Source organism: Phocoena sinus, chromosome 4 (assembly GCF_008692025.1).
Source record: "Phocoena sinus isolate mPhoSin1 chromosome 4, mPhoSin1.pri, whole genome shotgun sequence".
Taxonomy (NCBI): Eukaryota; Metazoa; Chordata; class Mammalia; order Artiodactyla; family Phocoenidae; genus Phocoena; species Phocoena sinus.
Window position 1 is genome coordinate 63,877,616 of NC_045766.1, and position 12,916 is coordinate 63,890,531.

Sequence of the window (12,916 nt, forward strand, 5' to 3'; positions counted from 1 at the left end):
GATTTCCCTGAGGCCTCTAAATGACAGGCTTTCACAGTGTCACTGGCAGACGGCCAGACCAGCACAGTCTTCGTGTGATTTTGGAGCTAAAGTCATTCCACCTTGTGCAATAGTTAAAGCCTGCTGTAAACAGCTGTATTCCCATAAGATCGGAAGAAACTACTTTTCATGCCAACCCCAAAGCTACCCTGAAGTACACGCATGAATCTTAGGGTATTATAGTCCATCAGGAGGGGTGAGAGACATAAGGTACTAGAGAGCAAACAGGTTTTAGAGCCAGACAGACTGGGTTCAAATCTTGGATCTGTGCCTTGGACAAATCACTTAACCTCATTGAACTGAAGATACTTGATTTGTAAACTGGAAGACAGTCAGAGCTATCTCCGAGGGGAAGATTAAATATGATCACTCCCTTATTTTTGATTCAGCAATTATCATTGCCCACCTTATACCGGATCTTATTCTAAGGGCTTGAGGATAAAACATTGAACAGGCAAGGCACCTGCTCTCGTGAAGTTTACAGTCTAGTAAGGAGAGACAGATAGTAACACAAACCCAAAATCAATAAAAGATGCCACAATAAAAATAAAATACTGAAGTAATTGAGGGTTGCTGTAGTTTCTGTGTGTTTTCTCCTCGGTCCAACCTATCTAGTAAACCAGAACCTCATTTTCATAAGCCCCTTACCTCAGTCAGTGGGCCCTTGGGAAGAGACTCATGACTCCAATCTCAAAGGCCTAAAGTAACTTCTCTAGAAATAGTTGCATATTAGTAAGAGGTTAAACCTTAGATCAGATTTTTACTTTACTTTGCTGGTGGGCTTTTAGGCTTTTTGTGGCCAGGAGAGGTGGTATTTAGGGCCAGGTAGATACTTGCCCAGGCTCTGCCTGAGAACATTCTGTTTCTGTATGTCTCGCAGAAGTTATTGCTGGGATCCTGAGCCCTTGCTGGGGTCAAGATTTAATGCATCAGAATCTGTGGCTGGCAGGAACTGGCTCCGATCCTGCACTTCAAAAACAAAACGTGGGGCTTCCCTGGTGGCGCAGTGGTTGAGGGTCCGCCTGCCGATGCAGGGGACACGGGTTCGTGCCCCGGTCCGGGAAGATCCCACATGCCGCGGAGCAGCTGGGCCCGTGAGCTATGGCCGCTGAGCCTGCGCGTCCGGAGCCTGTGCTCCGCAACGGGAGAGGCCACAGCAGTGAGAGGCCCGTGTACCGCAAAAAAAAAAAAAAAAAAAACAAAACGTGGGTTTGCCAAGCAAGAGTCCAAGGTGATGAGCATTGCCACTTTTAGCCTAAGCCTTCTAGGAACACCTCTGTGGGTTACAGCCACTCCAGGCCACTCCTAGCCCGGAGCAGTGTTCACCAGTAGGTGGAACAGGCACACATTTAAGGTGCTGGCAAAATGGGGACTCACACATGCATAAAAAGTTAGTTTTCAAAAACTTATCCAGAATTTTGAAACCACAAAATTCTTGAAAGATGGTATTCTCTCCTAGTTAATATGTTTTCTGATATACTGAATTTGAATCACATACAGATGGGGACTTCAAAATCATTTGGGATTCAGGGCCTTTAACGGTCTTAATCTGCCCTACACCAGCCCAGAAACGTCCCCTCACCTCAGTTCTCAAAATTGGCCTGCAAAGTCTTTCCCCAATCTGGGGTTCAGGCCAGAGAACAGAGGATGTGTTATATTCCTTGTTATACTGTAGTTCCCTAGCATGCATTGTGAGCAGGAGGTGATGGTTGTTATTGGTGCCCTGGATTTATTAGGGCAAATCTCCAGGAAGATGGAGGTCTCCTGGACCACAGGGCAATTCATTTTACATAAGGAAATATCTTGCTTTCCTGCTTCTGGTCTTGACCCTTGGCCCCGTCGCCGTTGTAAGAGGCAAAAATAAGAGCCAAAGTCTGGAGACAAGACTGTGGTGACTGAAGCTCCACTTGGCTTCCCAAGCCCAAGCTGGTTGCACCAGGTTCCCCAGGGTGGACCTGAGGTATTTGCCAGGGGCACATGCCTGCCCATTGGTCTCTGGTCCTCGCCATGCTGGCCAATAGGAAAGGACAGCTGTGAGGTGGGGACCACCTTCCCCCATGAGTACCAGGCTGCTGAGACTGGGCCATCTCCTCCTCACTTCCATCCTGACTGAAGTCTGTGGCTCTGATTCCACACCTGAGGGTAAGGACAACTGATTCAAGTTCTAGGCTGGAGGGGAAGTGGCTGCCCTGCCGTGGAGCCCCTGACTGGGGTGTGCCCACACTGTCCTGTTAGCAGGGTAGGGAGGGATACAGGCAAAACCCCGGCCAGGGTAGCACTGACGGATGCAGACAGGCCTTGGGATTCTTCCTCGATTCTCCCACGGCTCCAAGAGAAAAGGGACTGTTCCTTCTGGTCAAAATGCCTGGGACCATCCTGAATTTTGCCCAGTTCACTCTGTGGTAAGATGCCTAATCAAAGAGAAGGTTGGGGTCAGTGAAGTTGGAGCGATGGTCCAGTGATAAAGTCCAATTAGATAAGAGGAGAAGGGGACAAATCACTTAGCTTGACCAGGTAGGGCGGAGAAAGAAGCACATGAAGAGGCAGCCTGGGGAAAGCCTGAGCTCCGATCTCAGCCTGAGTTTGGAATCCAACTCCAACGCTGGATTCTACTCAGCAATACTTATTGAGCAGATTCCACGGGCCAGACACTCGGTAGTGTCCGTGAGGTACAAAGATGGGTGAGGCATGGTTAGTATGTGTAGATTTGGGGGTATCTGTAAATATGGGAATATCTACCCCGCTGTGGGGATATCTCACAGGATGATTGAGAAGTGCAAATGAGGTAAAGTGAGCAAGGGGCCTGGCATAGGCTGGCAGCTTATGAAAAATCTTATTTTTAGCAGACATCTTCTGACAGAAACAACTGGATCTACTTGGTCTTTGTCAAGCCCAATCCTGCTTGCCCCAGTGAGCACTGCACGTGCGGCCTTCTGGTTGTTTCCGGCCATTGATGCAGAGACCTGCGTGGGAGGGATTTTAGAGATCAGGCCAGCCCTTGTCTGAGGATGTGGGTCCCTGGTCTGGGGAGGTTCTGGTTTTCAGATCAAGCCTTATGAGGGGTGCAGCTACCTCACTCCTGGTGACTCCTGCCATTGGGAGTAAGGCCACCTCCTCCTGACAAGGTTGGAAACAGGGAGGCCTTGATGCTGACAGAATGTGTCCAAAAGAGCGTGAGGGTGTCAGCTTTGTCCCTGAAGCTGAGCAGTGGAAAGGGAGCCTGCAGCTTAATTGTCTGTCCTTGTTGCCTCCCTCCTTCCATTCTTGAGGAGTTGTAAAGAGGGCCACAGGACTTGCTTCTTGTCCTTTCAAAGGTGGCTGTGGGGACAGACTTCCGTCCTACTCCTTGTCAAGCTGGGGACCTGTGGCCCCAGACACTTTGCTGAGGACAGGAGGTAGAAGCTTTGGAGACTAGAAGCTTTCAGTGAGGAACTCCTTCAAGTGGAGAGAGACTGATGCCAAAAATGTGTGTGTGGGTGTGTGTGTGTGTGTGTGTGTGTGTGTGTGTGTGTGTGTGTTGGGCACAAGGATGCTGAATAGAAGCTTTCATGTCACCCTCCTGGGAGCCAGGCAGAGCCTAGCTGATTCCTGGTTCTGCCATTCATCATTAGGTTGCACCATGTGAAATTGCCAATATTCTACCATTTCCGACCTTTAAAAAGGGCAATTTCATTTAATTCAACCCAAGAGTTGCATGATCTTAAGCCAGCATCTTGGTCTCTTTGAGTCTCAGATTCTTCTAGAGAGTGGAGTCAAAAGCAGGGCTATGAGGAGGATTAAACAAAATACAGTCTGAAACTGCCTTATGCAATTTATACTGCAAAGGACCCTTACCAATTTCAAAGTGTTCTCATGTTCCTCGTGATCTCATTTAGCAGATTATGAAGCTGAGCCTGAGAAGCCTTTTTCGAGGCAGTGTAATGTGATGGGAAACTCTCACTGATGTTCTCCTTAATCTCTCAGTTTCCCCATCTCTACAGTGGGGGTTATTTTCCTTGCTTCATGGAGTTTTTGTAAAGATTAAAATAAATAACAAATAGCATAAGTAATGTGTAAAAGTTCCTAGTGTGAGAGCTGGTTTCTATGAGGTTGCGATCAATGCATCCCTTTCCTCCCCCTTAGCCTCCCATTTGTAAAAGCAGGGCAGGGGTGAGATGATTTCTGGGGTACCTTTCAGCTCTCTGGGACTCTGTGATCTATGCTTTAATGTCCTTTCCTGCTGGAGGAATTGGCACTGGGTCTGGTGACCTCTTTCCCCCATCCCACTCTGTCTCCTGCCTGTCCCAGAGGAGACCCCATCCTTGCATTTCACAAGATTCTGCTGTTGTTACTTTAATTCCAGCAGGTCAAAGTGGAATTTCTCATACACTTAACAAGTGAAAATGAGAGATTGTAATATGGCCCTTTAGGATCCAGAGATCATCATGGTCATCCCCTTGCATTATTTTGAAAGCAAGGAGAGCCATGTCTGTACACAGTGCACCACGAAAGTTAGTACGGTAGAAAGAACTCAGGTTTTGGATTTCAAATTTCACCTCTGCACTCTTTTACTTGTGATCCTTGAGCAGAAATTACTAAACCTCTTTGGTCCTCGGATTTCTCGTGTGGGACCTGAGTCCTAACCCCCAGGAGCTGTGGAGGTTAAATGAGATTAAAGGGGTGGTGAGTGTACAGTGGGGATCCACAGCAAGTCATCCATAAATATTTGCTTGCTTCTCTTCACTTGTATGTGTGGAACTCTTTATAAGTTTTTAAAATACTTCTTCATAATTTTAGTCTACTGGTTCTCACAACAATATTATGAAATAAACTAAGAATAAATTCATTAATAATCACATTTGGGGAATTCCCCAGTGGTCCAGTGGTTAGGACTCTGTGCTTCCACTGCAAGGGGGCATGGATGGGTTCGATCCCTGGTCGGGGAGCTAAGATCCCACAAGCTGCACATGGTGCCGCCAAAAAAAAAAAAAAAAAAAAAAAGAGTTAAAAAAAAGAAATAATCACCTTTTCCTGCAAAGAGCATGAGGTCTGGAAAGTGGGTGGGGACAGGTAAGTCACCCAGTAAGTCACTGGTGGAGCCCATACTAGAAGCCAGGTCACTGCATCAGAGTCTGGAGGTTTCTTCACATTATTTTCTCTTCTATCCCCCATCCTATGGAGTGGAATATTAAAAGGCAGATGTGTGACCTTGATGCTGCTTTCCTTTTTGGGGATATGCCTAAGGGTCCATTGCTGGGTTTCAGAAAACCAGAATTTGATTTCCAGCTCCTCTACATTTAGCTCTGGGATCTTGGACGAGTCACTTAACCGCCCTGAAACCCACTTTTCTCATCTCTAGAATGGGTACATTCATACAATAGATGACATTTATTGAGCGCTGACACATGCCTGGCACTGTTCTAAGTATTTTACGTGGATTGTGCCTTTTAAACCTCCAACAAACATATTACTGAAACATGTTACGAGGAAGAACAAATTATTTTCACCCAACCACTGAGGTCATAGAACCTGTGCTCTGTATTCTACCTCAACCTGTCCCTCAAAATTTTGAGAATGAGGTGGGATATTAAGTGAGGTGAGGACTTTACAAAAGGCATTCTACAAAGACAAGGAATTATAGGTGGTACTTGGGATTAGCTTCATGACCCATGTAAATGGTTTCTTTATAGGCACGATTGAATCTTAGAATATAGTTCTAGATTACAGTTTTATTTAATAATGTTTTCGCCTTTAGAAAGAGAGGTCTTTCAAAATCAACATGTAAAAATTGCTATATCTAAACAGAGAGCACATATAACTTTGGAATAAATTGTTTGAAATTTCGGCATCTCTGCACTGACCTTCAATTATTATCAATTGCTAATTTTTCCATCCAGAACTTGGTTAGACGACAACCTTCTTCAATCAGAATCGCTTCTTAGCATCAGAAACATCCTAGGATGGTGTGCCCATCTGCCCCCAATCCCTTCTTCCATTACTGTCACCCCATGTTACTGTCACGGGACCCAGATTGGTTGCCCCTCTGAATGGAGAGATCTGTCCATAACACTGTAGTGTTGAGTACAGAATGCCTTCCCTTGGGCTGGGAAAACAGAATCTTTTCTTTTCAAATTTATTTATTTTTTATTTTATTTTATTTATTTTTGGCTGTGTTGGGTCTTCATTGCTGCGCACGGGCTATCTCTATTTGGGGCCAGCGGGGGCTACTCTTCGTTGTGGTGCATGGGCTTCTTGTTGTGGTGGCTTCTCTTGTTGCGGAGCACAGGCTCCAGAGCGCAGGCTCTGTAGTTGTGGTGCATGGGCTTAATTGCTCCGCGGCATGTGGTATCTTCCCGGACCAGGGCTCGAACCCATGTCCCCTGCACTGGCAGGCAGACTCTTGACCACTGAGCCACCAGGGAAGCCCAGGAAAATAGAATTTTTATTTTTAAAAGAGGAGGAGGAACCAGAGAACTCTAGAGACCTGACTTTTCACTCCTTCTAATGGTTTGGAGGAAGCCCCCAGTCACCCTTCTTCTTTGGGGCCCTCTGTAGCTGCCTTCCCTGGTTCTTTATTCTGTATTCTCTCCTTCTGTTTCTCTGTGGAAAAGAGCATAGCCCTCCTCATTTCTGGAAAAAGCAGGCACAGAGCCTCTCGGTGGTCTTCTTAGGAGTTTTACTGCTAACCCCATAGAGGAAAAGGATGGAGATGACAAATTGTGGGAAGTTTGGATGACATATAGTCTTAAAAACCTCAGAACAAGTATTCTCCTTAAACACAAAAGGGGCTTGGCTGGTCTTTTCTCCTTGGCTTCTCGTCTAACTCCCCTCTTTCTTCTCATCTTGGGAAAGGCCAAGCTTAAACTATCTCTCATTTTCATTTTATTTCCGGCTGTTATTGAGAACACTCCTTGAGACCTCCAATTCCAGTAGAGGGGGACAAAGGTACATGTTAATGGTAAAAGAAAACCTTGACTAGGGACTCATGACCACCAGGGAGCAGCATCTATCGCTATCGGCACCTGTCTCAGTTGTCTTGCCTGTCTCTCCTCCTCTCTGTCTGCTGGTCTCATTCTCAATTCTCACTCTACTTAAGATGATATTAGAACTTGATATTTGATAAATGATGCATCAGACCAACAGAGATAAAAAAGGTTAATTTAATTAAATGTCTTTTAAACAGTTTTCAAATAGGAAGAAATCATTTGAGTATCTTAGATCACAGTTTACACCAACACAAAATATCAGAGATGGATTAAAGAGTAAAATTTAAAATACACCAAACAACAGAAGAAAATGAAGTACTCACCAAGCTCTAGTATGGAGAAGGACCATTTAACACTTAGAAGCAAAAAAAAAAAAAACCCAACAGAGTTGGCTATATAAAAACTAAAACTTCTGTCACCTAAAACTCAGGACAAGCAAGACAAAAGAATAATCTTTACACTAGAGTTAATAGTCATAGCACATATGACAAAGTGTTGGCATAAAGAACTCACACAAATTAATTCAAAAAGCACATTGTGTCCCTAATAAATTAACTGATAAAGAACACTTAACAGAGATATCAAAAATGAGGAAATTAAATTAGGAAATAGGCCTTTAATAAAATGTACACCTCACTAATGATCATAATGCTCACTAAACTAAGAACAACAAAAATGTTTGTAATCATTATATCCAAAGCTGGCGAGGGTAGCTAAGACAGGCTCTTTATGTACACACTGACGTATTACCGGGGAACAGCATGACAAACTGTAATTTGGGAATATCCATCATAAGCCTTAAAAATGTTCATACCTTTTGGTCCAGAAATTTTACTTCTGGGAATATGTCATAGCAGAACAATAATTTGAGGATAAACTATGTGCCTAAGGGTGTTTGTTACAGATTTAAAATGTTTTAAAATGAAAATATGTTCAAAGTTCAGTAAAATGGGAACGTTGACATATATCTTGGCTATATCCACTTGATGGACTAGCGCACACACACGTTTAAAATGACGATTATAAAAATTAGAAAATTGCAAGGCAAAAATTGGGGAATAAAATTTCTATGTAAAGTATTATTTCCACCATGTTTAAAAATAAACGGATTCTTGGGAGTGGGGATTGTTTTGTTTTCTGTAGTTTTCAAAGTATTTATCTTACTATTTTGCTTTCTTGGCTGTGCCTCATGGCTTGTGGGATTCCGCAACCAGGGATTGAACCCGTGCCCCCTGCAGTGGAAGCTCAGAGTCCGTTAACCACTGGACTGCCAGGGAATTCCCTCTCTTACTATTTTTAATGAACACACACGTGTGTGTGTATGAAAGATGAGCATATATATATATATATATATATATAAATACAGTAAACATATATATATGTTTATATATAACATATATAAACTTATCATATATATATGATGTTTCACATATACATATGAAAGATGAGTGGGTTGTATCACATGGAGGGGGCATTACAGAGCCCCAGGCAATGGGCCATAGGGGTGGGATTCCAGACACCATGCATGTCTTTGGGGTAAGATTTCTCATCAGGGTCTTTTCTCCATCCTTCACAGAGGAAACATCTCCTGAAGCCAAACTCAATTCTGGAGGCTTTGTGAAATCTATGGGACAAGCAAACTGATGAAAAATATTGAGTGTTTAGGGTAAAAAAATACATATGGACCATGTTTTATTTAGAATCAAGTTCTTGGGATTAGCTACCTTTCAAACTCCACAGAGGGTCTTAGTGATGCCTGTGATCCAGGATCCTAGGCCCTGTTCCCCTCTGTGGTGCTTTCTCTCCACTCCCTAGTGAGAGAGGGATGGGGAGACTAACACCCTGGCAATCAGAGGTGAGGGGCTAAGATCACCTAATAACAGAGGCAGGGATGGATGGGGACCAGAGTCCCTGTACATGTAAATGACTGTCTTCCGGGAGGGGATATGGAGGGCCAGTTCTGAGACAGGGAGTCCCTAGGCCATCTGTGCCCCTTGAGCTTTTTGCTAGGGTACCCAAAATATATGTTCTAAACGTACTCCATCCTCTTTCCCTCGTTCCCCCTTCCTTTTGCTTTTCCTTCCTCCTTCCCTTCTCTCTGGCTCTCTTGCTCTATTTTTTTTTTTTTTCTACAGAACTATTTATTTAGTCCCTACTCTGTGCTGGTAGTGGGTTAGACTTTGCCCCGTGGTGCTTGTAGTTTAATGGCTGAAATGGGTAAGCAAGTCAGGAATTATAGTATGGTGCAAGATGTGCCATGCTAGAGATAAGCGAGGGCACTGGGGGAGCACAGAGGAGGAACAGCAGACCAGACTGGGGAAGGAGGACTGGGAAGACTTCCTAAAAGAGAGGACAGCCCACTGTGTCCTGAAGGCTGCGTGGGGATCAGGCAGGTGATGAGGTGCAACTAAGTGTGGCCCAGGCAGCGGTCAGTGGATATTCTCATGGGGCAGTGTGTCGCTGGTTGTCTGACTAAGGCTGTGCGCGTGTACATTGTGCAAGTGTGTGTATGGGTGTACATGTGTATATGTGCGTTTGTGAGCACGTGTGTGTGCACGTACATAATATACCAAATGGTCTAACATGTGGCCCAGGGAATGGGGAGAGGAAGAAAGAGAATGGGAAAGAAAGGAGGAGGAACAGACATAGAAAATGAGGAAAAGGGAAGTAGAGAAGGAAAAGAAGGAGCCGGAGAGAGGGAAGTTGGTTAGAGTTGAATGGGATGATCTGAATCATCATTCTTGGACGATTCAAGGGATAGGCTCATGACAAGTTGACTCTTGGAGCCTTCCCTGTGCCTCGTACTGTGCTCAGATATGAGGAATTGGAGGAGTGTTGTCTCACCATCACCGATGGTGGAAGAAAGGAGATCCCACACACAAAGAATAATGCTAAATACTGCAAATTTCAGGGCAGAGAGAAATCAAGGTGGGCTGAAAGAGTCAGAAGAGTCTCCCTGGAAGAGGTGAGTACTGAGAGAGCAGGTCTCAGAGGCAGACTCTGCGGAACTGGCCAGAGTCCTGCTTGGGTCCTGACTGGGTGAGCCATGTGGGGTCCACTCTTCTGTGTCTGACAGCACAGGTCTGGGTTCCAGGACTCAGGATGCTGCTGCTGGGAGCTGTTCTACTACTGCTACTAGCCCTGCCCAGTCATGGCCAGGAAAACATTGAAGCACCTGAAGTCCTTCCCATCCCCAAGGGGGCCTGCGCAGGTTGGATGGCAGGCATCCCGGGGCATCCTGGCCACAACGGGACTCCAGGCCGTGACGGCAGAGATGGCACCCCTGGCGAGAAGGGTGAGAAAGGAGATCCAGGTAAGAATAAGGTCTTTAGTCTCCTCTGTCACAGACTTCTCCTGGGTAAAAGAGGGCTTCTAGCACTATAGGAGGGCAATAGTTATTAACTTAAGGTCTACACACAGGGAAGAAACAAAGCTTTTTAATGTGACCTATAAGCAACATGAAGTGGATTTTGGATTGGCCTTTCAAAGGTAAACACACGTGGTACCTTTAAAACTAAGTACCCTTGACTGTGCTCTACCCACACCACCTTCCGCATCCTCTTTCCATCCCCGCCCTCATCCATCCCTATTCCCAGTCTGCTCATATTCCTGTTTCCCTTAATTTTGCCTTAATTCCCATTCCATCCAGTGGCATTCAACCGTACTTCCTGGTACCTCCTGCAGGCCACAGTCCTTCTCTTGGAGAACTCTTGCTCTGGTGCACAGGACTGTTAGAGGTTACTACAAGAGAGTCTACTCCAAATATGCTGAAGGGAATGTGGACAAGTGCCTAAACAGTGGAATAGAGAGAAAATGCCCTCAATGCAGACCTGGGTTAACAATGAAGGCTTTCAGGAGGAGGTGGGGCTTGAGCGAGGCCTTGAAGGATGTGTGGACAGAATAAAGGAAGGAGGGCAGCCTAGACGGAGGGCAGAGAAAAGCAGATGTGTAGTTGGTTGAGCTGGCACATAAAGTGTTGGCAGGGTGGAGCATCGGTGATGGAGATGTATAGGAGATAAGGTTGGAGATGAATTTATGGGAGCCGGCTGTGGGGCAGGGGATGTGGAGGGGGAAGTGACAGCTGTCCCCTTTGGGAGCTCTCATTGGTTCCTTGCTCTGTAAGTCAAGCAGTTTGTAGGTAGGGGGCCACAGGGACAGTGATTTAGGCTGGAACCAACCTAAACAGGAGTTCTGTTTTTGTGGTCACTAAGGTCTTCTCGTTCTCTAGGTTTTGCTGGTCCTAAGGGTGACACTGGTGAAACTGGAGTGACTGGGGTTGAAGGTCCCCGAGGCTTTCCAGGAATCCCAGGCAGAAAAGGAGAACCTGGAGAAAGTGCCTATGTATACCGCTCAGCATTCAGTGTGGGACTGGAGACCCGGGTCACCATTCCCAACATTCCCATTCGCTTTACCAAGATCTTCTACAATCAGCAAAACCACTATGATGGCACCACTGGCAAATTCTACTGCAACATTCCCGGGCTGTACTACTTCTCCTACCACATCACAGTTTACTTGAAGGATGTGAAGGTCAGCCTCTACAAGAAGGACAAGGCCGTGCTCTTCACCTATGACCAGTTCCAGGACAAGAACGTGGACCAGGCCTCTGGCTCTGTGCTCCTCTATCTGGAGAAGGGTGACCAGGTCTGGCTCCAGGTGTATGGGGATGGAGAGAACAATGGGGTCTATGCAGATAATGTCCATGACTCCACCTTCACAGGCTTCCTTCTCTACCATGACATTGAATGAGCACCACTAACTCAGAGCCTCAACTGGGCCAAGCAGCCCGGAGTCAAAGAACAGTCCACAGGTCTTCAGTGTAGTTAGGAGGCTGATTTTATTAACTAGTTGGAGGACTCTGAACATTATTCATTCATTCATTCATCAAGTGCCTTTTCAAAAAATCATATACTGTGTTCCCAGACAGTCCTGAAGAAGACACATCCCTTGGCCTCAAAAATCTATCATGTAGTGGTAATACTAGAAGGATGGTAACATCTACTGGGGAGTTTCAAAACATGACAAGATAACCAACTACAAGAAAGTATTTGACAGTGCTCCTCTGTGCCCACTGTTTTTCCTTATGTTCATGCCAATCCTGTGAAGTACACAGGAAAGATACTATTCTCCTCTTTTTACACTTGGGGTCCTGAGGATGAGAGAGTTAAGTGAATGCCTAAAGTCACACAGGCATTTAGCGGCAGAGTTAGAGATCCAACCCAGGGCCGTTTTAAGGAGTGTATGGCCTTTTGGAGGGTAACTATGGTAGGGGTCTCTCACCCAGCTTGCCTGAAGGCCTTTGGACTGGCCTTCACCATGCATTAAACCTTTCCCCAGTAGCGCTCCCTCGGAGAAGGTGGTTCTATGACTACGTCCCTTTCCAACTGGACTACTCAGCGGCTCCTGCACTACTCTGTACTTCCTCTTCTCTGTGTCTTTCCTCACGCTCTTCTCTCTGGCCCAGCAAGTCGACTCCATCTCCATATGTTGACATCTTCCCTGTTTCTCAAGTCCACCTGGTCAGGAAGCTTCTCTGATGTGATGTCTCTTTCCTGCAAGCCTTCCTCACACCTGTGCCGCTCTACATGTTACCCTGGATAAGAGTCCTAGGTCTGTGAAACATCCTCCCACAGGCAAGGGACAACTGCCTAGAAAGGACTGTGCTTCCTTCATCCCAAGTCCCCTTGTAGGTCCTTGATAAATGACTCATGAAGAGCAAGCACTAGAACCTCAAATCTACCCAGAGTTAACTCCATTTCAGTCTCTCCATATAACTAATACCTATCTAAGAAAACAGTTTCATTTTAGGAACTCCTTGATTTTAAACACCCAATCTTTGTTCCACTGGACAGCTTGAATCTTTTCCACCGAGGTTTGGGATGACTGTGCTTTCTAGAACACTCAAAGAATTT

The 12,916-nt window shown here is 45.6% G+C and overlaps 1 protein-coding gene across 1 annotated transcript; it reads left to right on the forward strand.

Annotated features, from left to right (window-relative positions):
* The first annotated feature begins 2,128 nt into the window (after nt 1-2,128).
* ADIPOQ (adiponectin, C1Q and collagen domain containing) lies at nt 2,129-12,243 on the forward strand. Its single transcript, XM_032630824.1, has 3 exons — nt 2,129-2,181; nt 10,099-10,317; nt 11,233-12,243. Exons 2-3 carry the CDS (start codon nt 10,107-10,109, stop codon nt 11,751-11,753), a joined length of 732 nt encoding a protein of 243 aa, XP_032486715.1. The 5' UTR covers nt 2,129-2,181; nt 10,099-10,106; the 3' UTR covers nt 11,754-12,243.
* The last annotated feature ends 673 nt before the right edge of the window (nt 12,244-12,916 follow it).